This window comes from Lissotriton helveticus, chromosome 12, assembly GCF_964261635.1.
Source record: "Lissotriton helveticus chromosome 12, aLisHel1.1, whole genome shotgun sequence".
NCBI lineage: Eukaryota > Metazoa > Chordata > Amphibia > Caudata > Salamandridae > Lissotriton > Lissotriton helveticus.
In genome coordinates, this window is record NC_136073.1 from 836,265,856 (window position 1) to 836,289,592 (window position 23,737).

Here is a 23,737-nt window from a genome sequence, read left to right on the forward strand (position 1 = left end):
AATTAGAGTGCATATGTCACTGAGGTAATGGGACACCAGAGGGGAATGAGATAACCCTCTAGATAATATAATTAATAATACTGGCCTGATCCTTTATATAGTGCATCTTGCCACATGTCTGCTTCTCTGAAGCAATGTAAAAACAGCCGTTACTCCTACCCAATGTAAAGATACTCTTGATTGATGTTAAAGGTTGGAAAGTTGGCCATGCCATGATTCAAATTCATACTCTGCAAATCACAGCGAATTTTAGTGACAAACGATAACTAACTGCAAGTAAATACCAAAAATCCAGAGAAAAGGCCTATAATTGTCAAGCAACATGTGGATTTGTTTACAGACTTTGAGAAAACATTGCATCATCAGTAATTGTGGACGCTTCTCCCAGAAATTACATTCAGAGTTCATATTTCCTTCAGTTCATTACATTTCGATTTCTTCCTTTCAGGTCAATTTTCACAAATATCTTAACATGTGTACTCAGAAAACAGGTTATTTCTCAAAGTCTACAATAATTTATAATAAGTTATTCATTTCCCTTTAGAGTTGGAGGGAAACATTCTGCGATTCCTGATGCTCAAGTAATGTTGCCAAGAGATGGTTTCAGTTTTGGAAGCTGAACCCACATTTAAAGTGTTTAATTGATTATGATTTCAGAAAAAAGAAATCAAATCTTCAAAAAGACATTTCATATGTCAGGATGCCTTGTCCAGGGGGGTGTACCAGGTCTACAATTTGAGGTGCTCATCCTAACCGAGAGTTTCACAGAAATGAAGAGATTTTAAGCTCTTCTGTGGAATGAAACATCACGATCAGAAATTTCTGGACCAAGCAGGAGTGCAGATTCTCTTGGAAAACTTCCTGATTTGGAGGCCTCTGATCTCTTACATACAAGAAATCCAAGAAATTGCTCTTGGAGTGTTTTTCAGGACACTTAGAGGACTATCTGTTTGCTCACATGAAATAAACAGCCCTAAGACAATACAAGTGAACTGAGCCATATAGGTAGCGATGCCATGGTTGACTGCAAACAGGTGCCTAATAACTTAGTTCAACAAACCGTTCTGCGGCTAGCAGGGTAGGGGACATCCAGGGAGGTTTTGCTTATCAACAGGACTGGACACTTTTACTCACAAAATTATGAAGATGCAGGACTTGGACAACATTTCAGTTTTTGTAAATTTCCTGAGATCCAATGAAGTGAAAAACTAGAAACTTTAGTTGTACAGCAGCAGACAGCACTGATATGCAGGCTAAGAGAATACCCTGGTTCCTGCATTATTATTAGCCTGTGGCTGGGTCAACAGCAGGGATGGATGCCTGCTGTTAGTATCAGTCCCTCTTTGTTATGTGGAAAATGTCTCCCATACACTAAAGGATGATAAAATGGCCCAGAGGTTCTGAAAATGCCAGAAGAAGGGTGCAAGCAATGTACGGTATACTAGGAATGCATCTTACAAATTTAAATACAAAGTACACACTCAAACAACCAAGAGCAGTGCTCGTGGATTAAATGCAGGGTACATTACTACTGTGAAATCCATCCTCTCAGCCCATCCACTCTATTGCACCAAAAAATGCAAATTATGAATGTCAACATTAATCACAGTCTTGGCTCAAATTCCCCAAGTAATTTGCTAGCAGGTGTAACCTGCATGTAGTGCAATCTTGAACAAAGCCATGACAAAGCATTTATAATGCCATCTGCATCAGATACGAAGCAGCCTGTTTGCAGCTGTAGCCCAAACCATGCAGTGAAAGCACAAGCATTCGTGCAGTCGGCATCTGAGCTTGTGCATCCAATGCAAACCTGTAGAATTGGTTGGCCATACCCTAATCTATACGTTAAACCTCAAAGAAACGGAACACTTGTAGAGTACATAACAGGTCAAAGAAAAGAGCCAGAGAAGGTAAATCATTACACAGAATGTGTGCATGGGTTCTGGGAGGTACTGTACAGAGAGCGGTTTATGCAGTGTAATGGATCAATATAATTAATTCTATATTACATAAAAGGGTGCAGGAGTACATTGTCAACCCATAGGTAAAGTGTTCAGCAGGAGAATTAGATTTCTTTGTCAAAAGTGGTGGGCTCTGGTTACCACCTTGCCTTTTCGTATGTGCGACTCCCCCAATCACCTGTGCTGCAGTCTAACCCCGCTACTCTGGATTAAACTCCCTCTAGCAGTCAGACCGTCTAACTGAGATGCTGTCCTGAGACCAGAAATGCCTTCTTTAGCTTCAATTTTATGCCCATACTGAGGCTTATGTTCTTGGACAATGCATGGACCTTGACAGAAAACTGCTAAAAGGGGCACGCATTGGGATTTTAATGTTCAATCTGACAGTATACTCTTCAAATATGTACAGCAAAATATAGACTGCTGAATTATTAACCTAAGAGATGTGATCAAATTTGAGCCACATTTCGATGAATCAATGGGTTAAGCATCATCAAGAAAAAACATAGTTGTTTACCCAACAGCAGACCATGTTTATCCTGACCATAGCTAAATGCTGGTCATCAATTGCTGTGCATCAGAAAGATCAACCTATTCATCAGATTTGCTTGATAATAATTAACCAGAACAGACAACAACAATGGTTTTAACAGGGATTTACGAGTGTAAAACTGTGCGATACAAGACATATTCTACAAAAGGTTAAATAAAATTATGTTCATACAGACATTTTAAAAATTGATTTAGCACCATTTGAGGCAATAGTACATCTGAAATCCACAGTAGAAGCAACTCATTTTCCAAGTCGTGCCAGATGTTTAGTTGCGGAAAATTGAACAGCACCATTGTTCCATTCATTGACAATGACTACAAGCATGTGTCCTGTTGTGTCAGTAATACAGTGTTTTTGTATAAATATTCCATACTATGCCCACAGTTTAAGTTCAGATATTTGTTTGAGGTACTGTTAGGTACCAATATGGAAAACAGCACACCTGCAATCACAGGGAAGCCCCATAATATTTATGAGATCTAATGAAACACTAGGCTCCTTGTTGCTCCTCTCCCTTCATGAAACCAAAATCTACACAACATATCTTGAATATATGGCAGCTCAAATGCAGGTGATGCTTCATACCTCAAGTATTGTATACCCTAGCTAAATGCTCTGGCAGCCTAAACACCTGCCCTCCCAAAGGAAAGTCCCAAAATGTGTCAGTTCACTTACTCCTGTATCAGATAGAGTCTAGGGGTGATCTATTTTGCTAAGCAGTCCCATACAAGTGTCTCGTTTTTTCTTTTTTTAACTAGATGTATTTGGAAAAATGTGCCAGACTGAAATCCATAAACTATTACATTAACCCTTCATCAAACCCAGAGATGCCTATTCTGTTGCTTCACATCACTTTCTCAACACAGCCAACTTTCTTTTAAGTTTTACACCCGTCGTCTCACTTTCAACCCAGGCGTTCACCCATTGTAGCCGTCTACAACATCACCAAATATTAGACCTATCACCTGGTCTTGTAAGACCTAAGCCCCAGTCCATGACATCTGAACAAGATGGAGATTCTTGGGTAGACAGTTACAGACTGCATGGGAACTGGAGGTCTGGTTCTTCAAATACAGCAATATGGGGCCGATTAGGATTGTGTTTTTTCCGCATCCTGCGAAAAAAATCGGAGGATGCGGAAAAATCGCAGCGGAGCCTTCAAAGACGCCCCGCCAGATTAGGATGGCTGGGGGGGTCATGTCTGGCGGTGTCTATCAGACACCGCCAGGCATATTATGATGTTGGTGGTCCTATGCCTTTCCACGGCAGCATTTCCGCCGTGGAAAGGCATACGGACTTTCACTTCGGGGGCCAGTTGCGGGCCCCCTGGGTGAAGAGGGGGTGGGGGGTGCACATGGGGGGTACCTATGGTACCCCCCTGCATTTGCGTACACAAAGCAGCAGGCACTGCGCGGTGCCTGCCGCTTTGTGCATGCAAATGCGATGCATGCATTTTTAACCTTGCGGCGGGTGCAGCTTGAAGCTGCACCCGCCGCAATGTTAAAGATAGAGGATGTGACCGCCACCCTGGCGGTCACATCCTAATCTGCTCGGAGGGAACGCCGCAGCCCATGTGGACGTTCCCTCCTCCTTGAGTCCGTCCGCGATCCTAATGGGCCCCTAAGTTCGGTTAATTCTAGCTTAAAGATCACCCATGCCCTTCTCAGCTTTGCTTTAGGTCAGTTACAGACGTAACCTTAATGTAGCTTTTGCAATTAATGTGAAATTGGAAATATTGCATGTGAGATTCAAAACATTGCATTTCTCCTGAATTCCTTCTAGGCCAGACCAGTTCTTTAGAGACTCCAGCTAGCAATTTCGCTATATTCCACACCATTTCCCAAGCCTACCTGCCTTTCATAAGTAGGGGCATGTTGGAAATGCTGCAAATGAACCCTGCTATGTGGACCATCTATGGAAACAGCTGGAATTAGCATGCACTGTCCTAATGTCTGGACACATCTTATTACTGGTCCATCGCGTGTTGATGGATCATTTGGAACTGAACGGTTTAGTGATACCGCCCAGCTTAGTTATGCAACCTGACCTTAACTTTACAAAATACAAGAGCACGCAGGGACCAAAGCCCTATTACAGATCTAATCTCAAATGACAACAATGGGAAATCCACTGACTTTCATTCCAGGATTGACTTGGCCAAGTTCGAAACTGAGTTTAGTCAAGTATGGCCAAGTAAATAAAGAAGATATGCATTACATTGAATTAGTGTTCCTTTAATTTCTAGGAACAGGTTAAGGTTCGCTGCAGAGGGACTGCCATTGTGTTACACATTACATACCCTGTTGTAAAGATTACACGTCACATTATACCACACCACTGTACCCCATCTACCTTGTAGTCCGGCATAGTTTAAACAGTGGTCCACCAAAGTGAGGACGCCCCTCCCACTGCTGGATTATATGCCGTGGCTGTGTGGTGGGCTTTTAGGCAATCGGTTTGCAAAATTCAACTTTTGCAAAACTGAGCAAATTGGAAAACTAAAAACTATCAAAAGAACAGATCGAGCTTACCATCATGCACACCATGTGCAAGTTCTAATAGGGCGACTAATCCATCTTAAAAGAAATCTTTATCCAGACTTCTTAAAAGTGCTTGTATCCTCATGTCAAGGTCAGTGAGGCCACTGTGTAACTCTTGGTGTAAGGCGGCAGTGAGCGCCGGCCTGCAAGGTGCCACCAGCGGGTGGCGGACGGCAGAGGCAAGTAAACCAGCACCAGAAATGCTCTAAGCCCACCAACTGCCTACCAACCATTCCCTTGGAGTATGTAGGGGTAATGCTTACTGCCCGATTTTTACATGGTCCAAAGAGAGAAAAAAAGATGGGGTGGTGGTAGGGCTCACGGATTCTGACGTGACACCTTTCCCTCCCTGAAGCTCGGTGCTTAATTTGAACCAGCACCGGCACTTAATTGTCAACACCAGCACTTATGGCTGCTGCCACATGGTGGCGCTGTTTGTGTAATATAGAGATGAGCTGAACAACAGTTGTTTACTAATTCAGTAAACATTAAAAACAACTAATACCTGCCCCACAAGCCATTCTTATAACGTTGGGGGCCTAAAATAGTCTGAATTGTCATACTTGTGGCATTGGCATGGTTAGTAGTTGTGTAGCTACAATTATTTTCAGCGCTGGCAGTGGCAAACGGTGGTGCAAGCTGAGGTGGACTCCTGACAAGGGCCCTGGCAGGTATTTTGTTACAAACTAAGCACTGCTGAAGCTCACAAACTCTCTTGGGGTTCCCTGTGCTGGGACTCTGCCCTCCACACCAAGGAAAGTAACACTAAGGATGGCCATAGTACCATGTGACCGCAAGGAATCTCCAATATTATTCCCACACACCCATGATTGCAAGGCGGTGGGCATGGTATCCTGGAACTTTCCACCGGATATGGATTCTGCCTGGTGTCCCTGCAGGGCTGCCAGGTAGCTCGAGATGGGGCAACGACAGAATGGCTGTGTTTGCGCAGTCAAAGCTAATGTCTCCCACCGCTGCCCATCAGCCCTTCTCATGCCACAGTGCTAGCTAAGGATAGGTGGTGGCGAATATTAGGTATACACTACTTGTGACAAATGCCAAGCTATTAACGCCAGCTGTGGCTGGCCTGAGACAGATTATGTTGTTATAGCTTCAGGAATTTTGGTGGATGAAAAACATCCATATTAAAATTAGATGCACTCTAACAGAAGAGGGTCCAGTGTACAAAAGCAAGCCAGATACACAGTTGCTCCTGAAAAGTTCTGGAGGCTAGGGGTTGTGGGATCAGGGCAGCAAAAGTAATTCCAGTCCGGATTTCCTAGCCAATGTCTGAGTGGAGCCATGTCTGAAAGATCCAGGTTTAACAGGTTTCATTCACTACCTCCAATCCCCAGGGCTGCCTTTCTGATTCTCGTGTCAAAAAATGTCTTGGATGATTTCATTCTCAGTTGTCTCGCTCACAAGATGATGGCTGGGGCATTTCCTTCTTTGTCAATGTCCTTGGCATGTCTTACAGCACATCTGTCGAAAGTAAGGCCGGCTGCAGAACTTGAACTTTAGCACCAGGGGGCAGTATGCCACCTTATTCACATCCTTGCATTCTGAAAAAGGAAAAAACATTATATTAGCGTCTTACAAGGCAGCACTAAAGTGAAGTAAAATGTGCCCTCTCCTTTTCCCTTCCTACTCTGTTTGGTGCATATTTCCAATGGGGATAACTGGGTGTAATGTGGGTTAAACTTAAAATGTAAGTATTGTATCTTTAAATCTGTATATGTCATATTTAGAATGTAGTTGTATAAGTGTCCTGGAGGTATGGAACTTTGATTCATTGTTTGCTCTGCTGCTGTGTCTGGCGGTCGTGGGTCCTGTTCATGGAATAAATTTAAACTCCACTTTTGTTTACTTCATCTGGATTTTTATTCATTATTCCATACTAAAATGGGTCGAAGGAGCCAGATGATGAGGATGAGCTGGGACTCCTGACAGACAGGCACACATACCTCCAGCTCACAAGCATACACACATGCTTCCTTTAAAACAAGTGTAAACAAGAACAGGTCCCAACAGGTATTATTTAAAAGACTGTTTCAATAGGGGTATGCTACAGGCATTACTAAGAACAGAACACAAGGAGTCAGAGGAATTGAAAAAAGGGTGGTATTATTCACCAAGGACAAGGGGTAATGCATTTACAGTTTAAGACAGCACTGTAAAGATTAGATCTTGTGACAACCCAGTGGCACTTGGTGCAAGGTGCTATATACAGTTTGAAGTGAAATAAGAAGTGCAAGTGCTTTTAAAAACAACATAAGTGGCGCATACATGAAATTATGTACATCATTTAAAGCTTCAATTACAGAACAAGTTACAATCACTTGGACAATAGTTTTCGCATAAAAGCTTTAAGTGTGATATGCGTCGTATGGTTCAAGCTGTGTGGTCGACGGCGTTTCGATCCCCTTGATTTAGGATCGTCATCAGGACGGGGTTGTCGATAGGTACAGTGAAGGTGCCTGTAATGGAGGCGCGGCTGGCGGCACACACGGTTGTTGATAGCGTCAATTTACTGATCGCGTTCCGTCCTAGTGCTGCTCGCAAGGTAGGGCAGCGTCAGAAATCATGACCTGGTCTGTTCCCGCATTCACTGCCGACCAGCCACGCCAGATGAGCGCCTGCCTTCTGTGCTGTACATGATTACATGACGATCCTAAATCAAGGGGATCGAAACGCCGTCGACCACACAGCTTGAACCATACGACGCATATCACACTTAAAGCTTTTATGCGAAAACTATTGTCCAAGTGATTGTAACTTGTTCTGTAATTGAAGCTTTAAATGATGTACATAATTTCATGTATGCGCCACTTATGCTGTTTTTAAAAGCACTTGCACTTCTCATTTCACTTCAAACTGTATATAGCACCTTGCACCAAGTGCCACTGGGTTGTCACAAGATCTAATCTTTACAGTGCTGTCTTAAACTGTAAATGCATTACCCCTTGTCCTTGGTGAATAATACCACCCTTTTTTCAATTCCTCTGACTCCTTGTGTTCTGTTCTTAGTAATGCCTGTAGCATACCCCTATTGAAACAGTCTTTTAAATAATACCTGTTGGGACCTGTTCTTGTTTACATAACGCACCCTCCCCAACGTGGTTTATGGGTTACCTCCTGTACTTCCTATAAATAATCCTTTAAAACAAGATCACACCAACAGCTCACCAGACAGATCCAAACAAACCACACACACCAGCATGATGAAGCTCACGTAGTATTCAATTTACTTCTAGTCATTTACTGTCTCGCAGTTGTTTACCTTCAACATTATCAGCCAAAACAAACAAGATGCAAACATCGACTTTGTGTCTGCTGGCTATGCTGCAGCAGCTTTGGTAGATAGTATTAATTTGATTTAGTTTCACTATATGAGGAGGGATCCCCTTTATTCAGTTTAAACCCCTTTCCCCGGGGGCAACCTTTACGCCTTGTACCTTCTGGGTTTTCCGTGGGTCCTGGTTCACACTTGCTTTCGCACTGTTGCATGGCTGCTGGCTTGACGGCGTCCACGCATTCGACGGAGGGTTGGCCTGTATGCGCCAAGCACTGGACGGAGCGCATCTGTTGTCCAAAGCCACACTGGGCAGAACACTGTGGATTATTAAAAGGCAAATCAAGAAAATCACATGAAGGCCAACTAGGGGTGATGTTTAAGAAGAGGGTGAAGTTGCATATGGAGTCATAATTAGTGGTGTTAGAATAATTATGTGATCCGACATTGGAAGGGACACTTCCAGCACCTTGATTACTCAGAAAGTCCAGTAACTTTTGGAAACACCTCTTCTGGGATAATGGGGAAAAAAGACTGGTAAAGGATCAAGCCAAAGAGTGGTTGTGGAATAGACGAGTGAGAGGCTGAAATTGAATAATTTGTCCCTTGGTACTAATGTTTTCATTTGAGCTTACTTTCCCAATCTTTAATAAATCTATTAGAACATTGGAATGTTGAGAGCTCCATTGAAGCGGATGAAGTATCTCAGGGCCTGTAATGGCTGATATCGGCCTCCTGCTCCAACATTCCAATGTCGGACTTTGTTTCTTCCTGAGTAATTTATCACATTCTACCACCAGTGGATGGAATATTCTAATAGCCTTACAGCTGTTCTGACTTGTGCTGTGAAGTCTCCTAAAGGCAATCATCCTTGTTAGAGGTTCTTGTCTGCGGCTCGGAATATTTATTACTCAGCAGCGGACTATATAAGGATATACGATCTCACATATCCATTATTTTAGGCTAACTTCCGGTCTCTCAATAGGAATTGACATCAGAAGATGTCAGGAAGTGCAGCGGTAATTAGTTCAGCAGAAAAGATTGAAAGTAAAAAATGCCATCAGTTTATTTAATATAGCCTTATAGCCCGCCATAGCGGGCTATACCGGCTATTAAAGGCCCGCTGAATCGTTAAAGGCCCGAGCCGAAGCCGAGGGACTTTAACGAAACAGCGGGACTTTAATAGCCGGTATAGCCCTGCTACGAAGGGCTATAAGGCTATTATAACATTCTGCCACTAGAGGGCAGAATGGTCTAACAAATTAAACAAAGGGTTCTCGAAGCTCGAGGGGATATAAATCCCCTCGAACTTCGAGAAGCCTTTGTAGAACATTGGAATGTTGCTCTGCGGGCCTTTACCGGCCCGTAGAAGCAGGGAGCACTCCATTGTCTGCAATGGAGCTCCCAACATTCCAATGTTCTAATAGGTATTCTAAAGTTAGGTTGTAAGACTCCTCTGCTGCTTGCACGAGACTCTCAAAGAATTTTCTTTGTATTATTCTCTGAAGTTCTTTTCTTGACAAATAAAAGCTGCGAAATTAGGGGTTCTCTGTGTGTGTTTGTGTGTGTTTTTTGCATTGTGTGAGAGTATGAGAATGGAAAGGCCAAGTAAATTGAAGAGACAGAATAAGCTGGTTTAGTAACATTCTGCAGCCGTGAGTGTTCAATAAACTGGCCAGTCACTGGTTGTGTGATGTCACTTCCTCAGAAGTCTTTATGGGAGGCGGCCAATTGTTGTGTGATGTCACTTCCTCAGAAGTCATTATGGGAGGCGGCCAAAGAGCATGATTAGCAACATGCTTTATTACTCTAATTATGAAAAAAATGGCATTAGAGTTTAACTTTAACATATTTGGTTCAATTGATATATATAAATGTACATTTACACTACAACACTGAGGTGTAACTCCGTTTTTTTGCTTTTTGCCATTTTCGACGAACTTTATCTACCACCTGAAATGAATGGGGAAGCCTCCTATGATTGTATTTATATAAATACAAATCCGTATGGGAAAGTATAGGAACATTTAATTAAGTTTAATTTTTTTAAAAACATAAATACATATATTTTTATGTAAAATGTCAATGTGAATTAATTTAAAATATATATTAACCTGGAAATAATGAAATACAATTTTACAGCGCTTTAACTCTTAAAATTATTTGTGTATAAAATAAGAACATAATTTAAATATATTAATGTAATTTATAAATCTTAATTTTTAAACAATAATTAAAAGTACACCTCCTTGAAGCCTGTTTACTTTTACTTTTGCTTTTTTATTGTAAATTTACTTTGATAAACAAACTTCTTAATGAATTTTTTTCTTGCATCTGTACCTTTATAATGTGCATTGTATTATTGGAAGACCTGTTCTAACTGGAAACTTTTTTTTTTAAAGCTGTTTTTTATTTATTTATCTTCCCTCTGTTATTGGATCATTCTTATTGCAATATGTCGTTATTTGACTACTTTTATGGATATATTCTTGTATCCGAATAAAGATTTTGAATCTGAATCTAAAAGTACAGCAAACATTGTTTTTCTATTTAATATTTTGCAATCTTGGGTAAAAGTTATATATGGAATTAACTTAACATTTTATCACTTTTAAAAGGTTGAATTTTATTTAAAATGAAGCTTATTGTAAAAAATGTAATAATTAAATGTTTATCACACACATGTATGTGTATATATATATATATATATATATTTTTTTTTTTAGTAAGTGTACACCATTTTCCACCCACTCACCCTTGTCTCTCCCACATTAACCAGAAAAGAGTTTACCCAAGTGTGTTGAAGAGTCAACAGCACTGAAAAGATAAAATAAGAAGAGACCTTCCACCACAGGTTTGTAACCTGCATTATGTAGCACATGGGTTGTTTTACTGTAGTACAACTGCAGTTTGTATATCAGGCCCAATATATCTATGTAGACTTTTCAGATGTGGGGCTAATGGAATGGAATATGGTATTACCATTTTCTTTTTTTGTATACATTTTTCCAATGTGTGTGTGACTTTGTTTACCCACTACAATTCCTTAGTGATTCCAAATTTTCTGCATGGTGCTACGGAAGCAACATGCCGAATTCCAAGGCACATCTTCACATCAAATTTAACATAAAGGGGCATAGCTAACCGCTACCTCAGTGAGTCTTCTTGGTCTACCAGAAATCGTATACTGTCAGAGAATTTCTGTCCTGTTTGTTCACTGTACTAAGGGACTTGACTGCCACTAGGCTATCCGGATATGCGAACCATCTTCACGCTGTGGATATTCAATTCAACACTTTACTCTCACATCCAGTTCCTTCACAAGTTAACTTGAGACATATTGGTCCTCTCTGATTGGGCGAATGAATTTATCATGGGATAGGCAGGGCATTATCATGGTTTCTTGCCATTTAAGGCAGGCGAAATAGAGAGGTGGATAACCAGAAGATTGTACACTTTACACCTAAACTACTGGAATTGCCAGTAAGTCAGAATGTGCCAGTATGGAGGTTGGCAAAGAGGAGTTGTACTGAGAAAGTGGTGACAGCTCTGTCTGGAATTATTTTCCCCATCAGGGATGGCAACACCCCCTTGCTTGTGAGAATCATTCTCGTGAATTGTAAGACATTTAGGGCCGGATATAGGAAGTTACTGGCCACAAGCAATGAGTGCAATTTAAGACTAATTTCTTTGCGACCAGTATCTAACTTTGCAAACCGAACCATGTACTAATTGGTCAGTTTGTAAAATTTCAAAGTACAGAGGATCAAGTTTGACCTATCCGATTAATATGCACACAGTAAGTTCCAAAAACCGAATCGTTATGATTAGTAACAATCACAGGGTTGGTGGCCTTAAATGGTAGGCAAACCACCATCTCTGCGATTGATTTTTAAAAAAGAAACCTTTTTTTAAAACAACCCAATTTACATAAAGAGAAATGCGTTGCTTTTTTGTAATACATTTTCTTTTTTAAAAGTTCAGTGAGAGTTGGCAGCAGTCCCCTGGACCACTGCTTGCTCCTGCAGAAACTTTCACCCCAATTTACAAGGGACCAGCTGGTCAAAAGAGACCACTTTCCTTTTGCGAATGAGTTACCACCCCAGCTTGGGAGTCGGTAACTGTTCAATGGTGTGCGTCAGGAATTAGTACAGATTCTGGTTTTGAAGGGATGCCCAAAGTACATCCCTTTCGAATCAGTATCCAGTCAAAAGCCCAGTTGCCACCTTTTTGCAGCTTCAAACTCTCAATCGAAGTGCTTATGTCTGCAAACAGATTGGGAACATCTGGTCCCCTAGTATTTGATCTACCGGTCAGTTTGCTCAATCCACTTATGGAGAATTCATCCCCGTACAATGTATTGCTTTATGCTTTTAATAGTCATTCACCATAGTTCAGAACCCCTTATTATACATGAGCTAATTTAATTTGTCACAACGCCGAACTATATCAGAAAATGCATATTTCTCTTTTTTTATTTGCCACACAAAATAAGAAGTCACCTAAGACATCCAATAGCAACTATTTATTTTCATAGACAGAGAATGGCTTTTTTTCGTAAAATCCAATTTAATTAACAAGAATAATATGTGTACTAACTAACAAGCATTCTCCGTGCAGAACACCAAGAAACACCCCATCTAATTCTAATATTATCCTGGAGAACCAATTATTGGTGGATGTTGTTCTTCATGGACAGTCTTGTCACCAATTCCTATGTCTGTTCACTAAACAGTGTGTTTTTCGTACAAGATTTAGATGACATTTTAACAACCTACAGCTCGAAAGTGTAATAGTCAAGCGAACGTTTAACCACCAACACTGTGCAAGTGGAAAAAGTTCACACACTTCCCCCACAACAACCTCCTTCTAAAAATTAACATAATTACAACCACATCAAACTGAGTGTTTGGAAGGGCTCGAATATATGGATAAAAAGATTGCGTGATATGTTATGGGAGATGGGGGGTTTAGTTTTCAAGCGTGTTTTAGGCTCCGGATATAGTACCCTACCGACCACTAGTAGATTTTATTGAATTTACCTCGCCCCATTCTCCGGTGATCCATCGTGCAGGCGGGCATCGTCGAAGGTTACACCTCATGCTGGTTAGTGGCTTTGCATTTTCTGGGCACTGAGATGTCGGCAGAGTCGCGAGGTGGTCGCCACTTTTGCATAAGACGATACGGTGCCGAAAGCCAGGCCCACAACTTGGAGTGCACTGTTGACAAGAAGAAAACAATAGATGGCAGGTTGGACAAAGCTAAATAGTGAAGGTAAGTAAATGTGACATGTTGAGCACTGTAGCAAAATTTCTTTTTGCAAACACACATCCAGCAAAGAGAAAGAGAACACTTTACCAAAGTATTATTTTTCAAAAACAAACTCCCAAAGTGTGACCTTGTTACTGATATGTAAATAAATAAGGACCCCCATGCACAGGGAGTTATTTCATTTTCTCTGTAAAAGGAAAGGACGTCACTCCATCCACCTTGAATAGGGTGGGTAGTGCAATGGTCTTACTCCAATGGGCGGTTGCAGGAAGCTTTGTCAACAGAGTAAACAGAGGCGCAGTTGACAGACAGCTGGTGGTCTTCCTGACCTTAAATAGGGAGGGTAAACGATTAGTTGGGAGGATAGAGTATTCAGTCACATTTGTGATGTAGTGCCCTGTCTGCCAAATTCTACATCTGTCCGAAAGTACCATATTAACCATCACAGTTGCAAGGCCAAGTCCACTCTCTAGAGCAAACACTGCAATTAAGCCATTAGAATACTGCCCCAAAATGTACCTGCATCCCATAAGCACCGATAAACATGGACACTTGCAAAATCTAAAATGCTCAAAAAGCTTGTTCAAGAAACTCAACCTCCAATCTACAAGTACCCACAATATGCTTCCCAGAAAAAAACACTAACAAACGATTTTGCCACAAAACAATTTACCTTAATCACAATAACGACAATGCAGAAAACGTAAACGTGTTGTAATTTCTAACAAAATATGGCAGGACTCAAACAGAAATGAGCAAGACCCACAATTTTATCCATGTGCCGCAAAACATTAATTCACAGCAGATCACAGGATGATGTACATCTACAGCCCCTAAAAAACAAAACCATTTACTGGTTGAGGCAGAATAGACCCCTTCCCGCACACATAAACGGAGAAATCCTGTCAGTAAGGCGAGCGGTGTGGGTGGGCTCAAGGCCAAAAGATAAAAAGGGAGATGTTATAATTATTAACTTCAAGGACCATAGGGTGGTCAGAACATTAGGAGATTGGTATGAGCCCAGGGGTGGAGACATTATCTCCACACACTATGTTAATTACTTCTACCCACGAGAATTGTTAAACAACCCCAGACAATGTCAAACGAGAAGATACTGTCCGGAGTTGAGAGAAGTACGTCACCAACCTACCAAGAATCACTTTTTTAATCTACCATCACAACAATTTCACCCTCAGTCATACTGGGGTAATTTGAATAACAATCATCAATCACCATTTCTAGAGTTCAATATCCCAACTCTTAACCACTTTTCGGCATTTAGTGATCTAGATGGACTGTATTGACTTAATAGTAAACCCAAAGTCTGCCCTAGGTTAAAAGAAGACACCCTACGTGCCGATATTCTCCCAGAAAATTTAGGTCGAACCCATACCATAGATGATCAAACCCAGTTGGCAAAAATTAATCAACCACCAGAGAGAGTTAGGGTCAACTCAATCAGAGGAAATAACAATACTGTCCCACCTATTCTATCCAGTGAGGTGCACAACGGGGAGGTACTGGGATGTGCGCAAAATACTACAGATAGGACTGCAAACAGGATAAATAGATCCACGAGAGGAGAAAAAATTCAAATTATGTTCTGGAACTGTGCTGGCCTTCGTGAAAAAATCCTGTCTGGAAGCATCGTAGAGTTTGGTAATGATCCTCAAATTTTAGCCTTACAGGAGACCTGGCTCACAAAAGAAATGCACCTGATAGGATATAAAACATATTTTTCACCAGGGATTGCAGGAATCCATGGGAGACCTAAAGGTGGGTTGACAACTTATATATCGAACACAATAGTTGGTTTGGTTGTTACCCCAATTAGCTTAGAGACCCACTATCAGATCCTGAGACTGACATTTAAAACAAATAGGACCATTCTTTTTGTCAATCTTTATGACAATTTGGCGGGAAATGATAGACTAAAAACACTGGGGGTCCTACGCAAGAAGTTAAGTAGTGATATGAAACTTATGCCAGGGGTAGAACCATTGAGTATTATTTGGGGAGGCGATTTTAACCTCCACCCATGCGAAAAACACAATAGTAACATCTGTGGTTTGGGACATGGATCGGAGGAGCAAACAATCCACTTCTCTCACTCAGCGGTGGGAGATTTTTTAAATGAGTCCATGTCCAGTTTGGATCTAACAATATTGAACAAAATAAACCCTCTACTTGGGAAGCTCGACCCTACATATCTTGGTAGGGGTAGTGCAACTACAATTGACTACATTCTCACTACAGCGACCCTTGAAAATAAGATCGTGAATTTCGGAGTAAAAACCAACACATTAAGTGACCACTCAGCCTTAATCTTTGATCTAATTTTGGATCAACCTCAGCTATCAGCCCAAATCTTAATGTCTACCCTCTCCCAGAATAATATCCAGCTTACAAGAACAAATGGCTATACTCTAGGGTGGGGGAAGATTGACCCAACTCTCCTGACAAGTAAGGTTGTAAAGGCAGCACAAACAGACATTATGAAGTGCTTATACATGGAGGTACCCAATGACGAAGTCCTATCCCATTTTAATATAATCCTGGGTAAAGCAAACGAACACCTTACTGTAAAACAGAAAGGGATTACAGAAAAAAGAAACAGATGGTTTAACCATGATTGTTCGGCAGCCCATAAAAAATTAAAAAGAGCATTATCACAACCAAAAAGAGATAAAGAGAGGGTTAGGAACTTGAGAATAGTTTACAAATTGGCCTGTAAAATGAGAAAAGAAGAGCTGAAAAAGGCGTTATGGGATCAGCTCCATGAAAGCTCGCTAAATAAAAACAGTGACCTATTCTGGAAAGTAGTTAAAGCACCTTTCCTGATGGACTCAACAGACCATCCAACCCTCGATGTAGCTATTGAGGAACAATCTTGGATAAACCATTTTTCCAGGATTTTCCGCAAACCACCAGTAGCAGACGATGGTGGGAAAAACGATAATGCAAATGTGGATAACCCCTTCCCAATTCCAGTGACAGTCGATCTATCTGAAGTAATAAATGCTCTAAACGCCAGTAAGAGTAGAAAAGCCCCAGGCCCGGACGGGGTTCCAGTTGATTTTTTTAAATTCAGATTAGATCTTTTGGCACCAATAATAAAAAGGGTGTTTGATGCAGCAATGGCTTGTGGATTGCCCATATCCTGGACCCAATCAATCTTGGTCCCAATTTTTAAGAAGGGAAACAGAGAGGAAACAACATGTTACCGTCCAATCTCCCTCCTGGACTCACTGGGGAAGGTACTGGGCAGAGTGGTTCTCCAGCGTCTGCAGGAGTGGGTGGACGAGACCGGGTCCCTCTCGGATATCCAGTATGGCTTCCGAGAGGGCCACGGAACAACAGAACAAGCCCTTAACCTGGCCTTATTGATGGGAAAGTATGTTCTAGCAAAGCGCGAGAGGTTCTACATGGTATATGTGGACCTCTCTGCTGCCTTTGATTGCGTCAGCCATGCAAAACTCTGGTCAGTCTTGGCAAAAATGGGAATCGACGAGGCCCTTGTGACCTTTCTCAGAGAGCTCTACTCCAACGCTTCTGCGAGAGTTCGATATGGAGTTCGGGGCGAACTGACAGATTCCTTTTCAGTAGAGCGCGGCGTCAGGCAAGGATGCGTCCTGGCCCCCTTTCTTTTCTCCCTCTATACCAACGGCCTTGAGGTAGAGATGTTACGGGGGGGCCAGGACCTGCCCCGTGTCAAAGATCGACTGGTGCCTGCGCTCTTATATGCAGATGACGCGGTAATCATAGCACGTACACCTCGCGAGCTACAAAAATCTTTGAACAGCTATGCGAAATTTATGAGTGATTTAGATCTCCTCATAAACATTAAGAAAACTTTTGTTATGACAGCAGGGCGCGTTAAGAAAAACGAAAAATCCATTTTCTTAAACAACGTAAAACTAGAAACTACTTCCCAATATCCCTATTTGGGAATTATGATAGATAGGAAGATCAACTGGAGAGCGGCCATAGAAGCGCGTAAACACCAACTCCTGCGCTCTATCGCCGCCCTCATGAAATTTGCCCAGAAACTAGGGAAGAAACCTCCGGTTGGACTTCTTCAAATCTACAGAGCCAAGTGCCACTCAATTGCACTTTATGGGGCGGGCTTATGGGGCCACAAACACACTAAACCCCTGCAGGTTGCAGAGAACACCTTCATAAGATTCTTACTGTCAGTGCCCAAAAGAGTATCTACTTTTGTCTCTCACACAGAACTGGGACTACCACATATTGAGGACCTGGCCAAAATTGAACCTGTACTCCTATGGCGTAGAATATGGGTCTCAACAAAGAATTCTTTAACTAAAGCTATTGTTGCAGACTGTATGAAACTTGACCACGTAGAAAATATAGACTGGATAACATACGTTAAAAAGCTCCTCATTGATCTAGGAATGGCCGACTTTTACTACAATCCTGAAACTATAGCCGGAATTCCCAAGAAAGAGCTCAAGGCAAAGGCGCTGAGCCACTTTGAAGAACTACGTATTACTGAGGAGATCAAAAAACCATCAGTACAGCACTCCTTGGCAGTTATGACGACCATTGAAATGGAACCATACTTAACCTATGTTGTCTCGCAGTTCGAACGATTCTTACTAACGAGATTCAGATTGAACATTTTCCACAGGATAGTAGCATTCCCAATTAGAAACAGTTGGGATGAGAGTTTAATCCCCTGTCCTTGTGATGGAATATCTGAACAATCAACAATACATACGGTTTTGTTTTGTAAATATTATTCTGTCCACCGAAGACTTTTTTTAACCCCATTGTTGAAAAGTTTTGGACTTCGTAAATGTCGTCCTGCAATGTTGAGGTTACAATTTTTAAGCTCAGAATATACTTGTAAAGTCGTCAGCACCTTCCTAAAATGTATTTTTAAGTCAAGGGTCAATTTCCAGAACTACAATAGCTAAATTGTCCTACTTAAGTAATTTTATGATAAACTGTAATGATTAGAAAACACTTTCTTTTTAAAATGTTTTTCAATGAAATGTAAAAATCCTTTTATGGTAATTCATGGAAAATGAATCCCGAATAAAGATTTTACTACTACTACTACAGCCACTCATCTGAAAAGTCTACAAAAAGCGCAGGGAATACCAGCAACCTTGAACTCTGTGCTTAATTAGAGCCGGTGGTCTCCAGTGGGGTCCACCGGCACTCATTTTAGGGGACTGACACTCACTTATATTTGAAAGGTTTTGATCAAGGGCATGAGAAAGAAAGGCACAAAAAGGGGAAAGAACACCCTACAGAAAGACAGAAAAACAGTGACTAAGAGAGAAAGCAGGGATGAAAAGGACCTACAGGAGTGAGCAAAAGAGGCAGGGAGTGTCAGGTGGTAGAAGAAAGAAGCATGAGGTGGAATCAAGACTACATAGCCTTTGCAAAGCGAACTTCGATAGCGTTGGCCTGCGGCTTCTAAACAAAACTTTAGGACCCATTTCTTCTTTTACAAACTAATGATTGCTTACACCCCAAACCAAGCCAAACACACAGAGGAAGTTGCATGACATAGATTATGATCATGTGGAGACCTAAAATTCCCAAAAACGCATTTGCCCCTGACACTTATGATAACTCTGCAGAGGGGGTCAGTACACAGCTAAAAAAAGGTTTCCCCAATGGGACACATTCTGAGACTACCTAACTGTGGATGCATTCAGAGTTTCAGACTCAACAAGAACACTAAAAATAACCTTCAACTCCTCAACAAACCTCGCCTCACATCTTGGCTGTGGAGGCCACGTTGCTAAGCTCACTTTGTGTCACCGAGTACTTACAAGGAGTTACTGGAGATAAAACTCACAACCATCGCTCTGCAAGAGTGTATGCTACATCACTGATGCGATTAAGCGTCATATCACCATGTCCCCTTCACCCAGACACCACAAAAGCTTGATTAAAGATATTGTAAAAGAGTGACAAACACATAATGTAGCGTTGGCAAATTTATGAAACAGTGAAAATGGTTTATAAATAGTGACGGGTCTTCCTGCAAATGCCCTGTTGCTCTATTCGGTGGATAAGAGTGACACCACAGTTTGCTCACGCACTGAAATCCATCCTTGCACAGCTAACTCCCAAATGATACTTATGTAGGGCCATGGAAAGCACGATTGGAGCATTTGATAAATATGCAAAAAGTCACATGACCCAGATTTTCATGATGTTATGTTTCTAAAGTGAGTGGGTACCCTAAAGACCTGCTTTTTCTAGAGTGGACATCTCTGGCATGTTGGAAGGAGGCCTTCCTGTAATCATACAGTATGTCTAAATCCAAGGGTTTCTAGGCACTTACAAAAGTGTACATCATTCTAGCCTTTACTGCTGCTGTTATGAATCAATAGATGGTGCACCCCAGGTTCACAAACCTGTCGCTTCATTTTAATGCAAGTTCTCAATACTCTCGGCCCTCACCAACATTATTCATATATGTATGTATACCCAAGTATCTCTTACAAAGTATTGTGATTGTCAAAAAACTATACACCAAGCACACAACTGTATCTTGCCTGCTCCACCCGTGCACAGGGTCTTGTATGATTAATTACAGATAGGAGAGGATTTAATCTGTGCCACCAGACCCAAACATTTAAACAACACATGCATCCGCTCAGAAGTGTCAGCATTATGTGCTGGACTTTCTTTCAACTTTTTACCTGCGAACCCTATGTATGGCTTTCCTTCCTCAGCTATGACAGTGAAACCAAAATTATTATGTTAGTGTTTTCATTCATTTTATTTGGGGTCATTTTATTTCATGGATTTTGCCTACAAGGCCAGCCGAGCAGTTAGACAACACAGAGTACTATGTACAGAATAGTAGAACATTTAATGGAGCACAAAGAATATGAACGTGGGGGTACAAGGTACACCATAAATCTCTTTATTCAGCATGTAATCTGGAGATGTATCAAACCGTAGAGAGATGAAAGCTGCTCTGATTGAAGGACTAAACTTTTCCCCAGGTACCATTCATCCATCTTCCTACATGCTGCCATGAGAAAAATGCTGACTTACCTCTGACCAATCCAAAGCAGCCCACTCAGGCGGGCACGTCTGGTTGTTGCAGGTCTCCACCATTTTTGGCCGCGGCTTGACGCAGGCGATATCATCCAAAACTGCCACCTCGGTGGTGGAGATCTTGCGCTGGCAGAACACGGTACGCGTCTGGACCCCATTGCTGCAGCTACGGCTGCACTCTGACCAGTTCCCTATAGACCACCTACAGAACAGTCGGAAGGGTAGAGGTAATAGTTAGCTTTTGGAAGCATTTGTGCTACAAAATGTTTGCTTAAACAGAGAACATATGTGAGCATTGCACTAATTTTAAATATAAGAAAACCTCAAGTTTTGGTATGAATTTTTCGTAAGAGGTTGCTTAAGGCATCAATATGGCATGTGAGAGGTTGTCAAGAACACCAGTAATAGAGGAGGTGTAAAAAGATCTGTTAGTTCTTATGCGGGGGAGAGGATAAAAGTTTCTTGTAACCCAGCTAAGAATAGCACTCTGGGTTGGCTGGTAATAAAGATCACCTTCCAGAATCTCTAAAAGGGTTTCCAGCATCCTTTTGTTGTGGAACTGAGGATGCAGAAATAACACACAGTAGTAATGTTATTAGGTAATTCCCACCAAAAATAGGTTGCTACTAAATGGAATGGTTGTCGAAAATAGTAGATCCAAGCCTACGTGAAGTCTAGATAATGCTTAGCATGCGAAAATAAACAAAATAGTCATATGGTAACACAGGGAGACACTGCGTCACCTCTCCAAAGTGATTTAGCATATAATGCTAGCTCCTCTCCCAATTGCCTTACATTTATACATTTTCTTCGCGAAAGCCACAGAAGGAAGTTTCACATGGCAGAAACAGAAGCTTAAAGAGTGGGAGTAAGAAGGTGCATATTCTTCTCATGAGAATGGTGCGAAAAGACTTTGAATCTATGATACATATTTTTTATTTAATTTTATTTTGAAGGTTTTGTATAGCGCAAACAAGACCCTTGCAGGTATCAGAGCGCTTTGCAGGGCAGCTGTAAGGTACAATAACAAGCATAGAAAAATATAGGTGTGTCTAAAACAAATTAGCATCCAATACAAACTGGCAATCCTATTACAAGTTATATACATAGATCATGTAAATTTAGCCAAGAGAATAGATTTCACTTCTTTTTTGAAAGATGCAGTAGAAGGATTCTGTCTGGTTTTTGGGGGCAGAGAATTCCAAATCCTGAGAGCCATCCCTGAGAAGGTCCAGTTGTATGTTTTCTTCTTGGCAAATCATTGTGGTTTCAGTAGAAGATTACTGGTGCACCTGGAGGATCTGTTACCACAAGAAAGCACCAGTTTCCGAGCTAGATAACTTGGAATATTGTGATGTATGGCCTTGTGCATCATATATGCGATTTTTTGTTGAATTCTCGCTGAGCTATCTGCAGTCTAAGTTATAGCACTGAGTGCCAATTATGAAAACAATGCTGGTTCTCATTGAAAGCTAGAAGGCCTGATCAGTTAGATAGGTACAACATGGACATAGAAAATAGCTGCAGGTTAATCGGCATGACAGACCACAATAAGAGGCAGTTGTCCATGCAGTATTAAAAACGTTATAGGTTAATGAGTTTGCATAGGTGCAAGCAATTCTAACATTGCTCCAGCATTTACTGGAAGCTTCATGAGCAGGGCAACGACCTGGACACTTGCAGGTCTACGCTCAATCTTTCAGGTCATTGTCCTGTTGTTCATCAAGAGCCCAGGACAATATCTAAAGGTAAAACCATATAGTAGTAATAATATCACTGCAAGATTTTGGCTTTTGTGCAAAGGCAGTTCTTATCTATTTTATTTTTTTATAAGTGGCCTTTTTTTTCTCAGGGTCCGCCCCAGTGCTGGCGAAAGTTATGGTTGGGAATACTGAGGGAGCCTCGTCATGATTCCACCTAAAATCTTTACTCACCTTACCCGGTTTCCTATTTCACTCTTACAGACTGCTTTTCTACATGCTTTCTCCCTTTGTTCCTGTTTTATCATCTTTGTCTGCCTTCTTCTTTTTCCCTTACTCTCACTTGCTCTGGGTCAAAGTCTGATGATGGAAGGTAAGCCCTGGTCCCCCAAGATAAATGGCAGTGCCCACCGCCAGTACAAATGGAGAACTGCACAAGGGAGAATAAACTTTGTGAATAATGTTACTTTTTCTGTCATGTGATGTTGTAATACTGCATCTCTGATGAGGTAACACCAGTTCACTCGGATCTATGGAAGGCCAAAAAATAAGCATTGATGGTGTTACAGTTCATTTTTATACTGAAAACACATGATCCCTGGACTCTAAAAGAGATTAATTCCATTTAAGAAGAGGACTGATTAACTCATTGTGAATTAAGCCAACTAGCCTGAATAAGCACATGCACACATATCTCTCTTTTAGGATGTTCTATAAGTTTAGCCCTGCCCCCCCCCCCCCCCCCCCCCCAGTTGTATTAGCTAGAGGGATCTTGACTATCCTCGAATGTATTGACTGTGCTGAGAAGCTGGTCCAACTAGTGGACTGTATTTGAAAATACCTTACAATGGAAGTCCTCATTAAAAAACATAGAATTCACTGGATTTTAACCCCTTCCATGCTGATGACGAACCCCAGCCGTCATGCACTACGGTGCTCGTGTGCTGGTGACGGCTGGGGTTCGTCACGGCCCCGCCCTGTTCGTTTGTGTACAGCACAGCAGGGGAATCGCGGCCGCATGGAAGGGGTTAAAGTGGCCATCCTGTGTGGAGGAAAAAAGTCTCATTTGTTTCAGCAGTAGACATTCCAGATTGTTATTGTGATAGAGGATGCCTGTTTGGGGTTTGACACCTTTTGGCCCTTTTACATATCTAAGATAAAGGGATTTTGATACAATTACCTAAAATGACTTTTGTTCCACTGGGATAACAAGAAGGAAAACAATTAGAAAATGGAAAGACAACGAGTTTACAGAATGATTAGATTGCAAGTACGTACTTTTAGCTATGGAAAATATGCATTACTACAGAGGTATTTGGCATTACATTACAAAAATGTTGAACCACTGCCCGGAATATTCTGGTTTG

At 41.4% G+C, this 23,737-nt stretch overlaps 1 protein-coding gene across 1 annotated transcript in view; it reads right to left on the reverse strand.

Moving 5' to 3' along the window:
• Positions 1 to 4,141: 4,141 nt before the first annotated feature.
• ADAMTS10 (ADAM metallopeptidase with thrombospondin type 1 motif 10) overlaps positions 4,142 to 23,737 on the reverse strand; it is a 283,135-nt gene continuing 263,539 nt past the window's right edge. Inside the window, exons 22-25 of the mRNA XM_078668321.1 lie at positions 20,668 to 20,872; positions 13,389 to 13,565; positions 8,510 to 8,666; positions 4,142 to 6,616 (exon numbers count right to left, since the gene is read on the reverse strand). Of these exons, the coding sequence (XP_078524447.1) occupies positions 6,507 to 6,616; positions 8,510 to 8,666; positions 13,389 to 13,565; positions 20,668 to 20,872 (649 nt within the window). The 3' untranslated portion in view covers positions 4,142 to 6,506. The remainder of the gene's footprint in view (positions 6,617 to 8,509; positions 8,667 to 13,388; positions 13,566 to 20,667; positions 20,873 to 23,737) is intronic.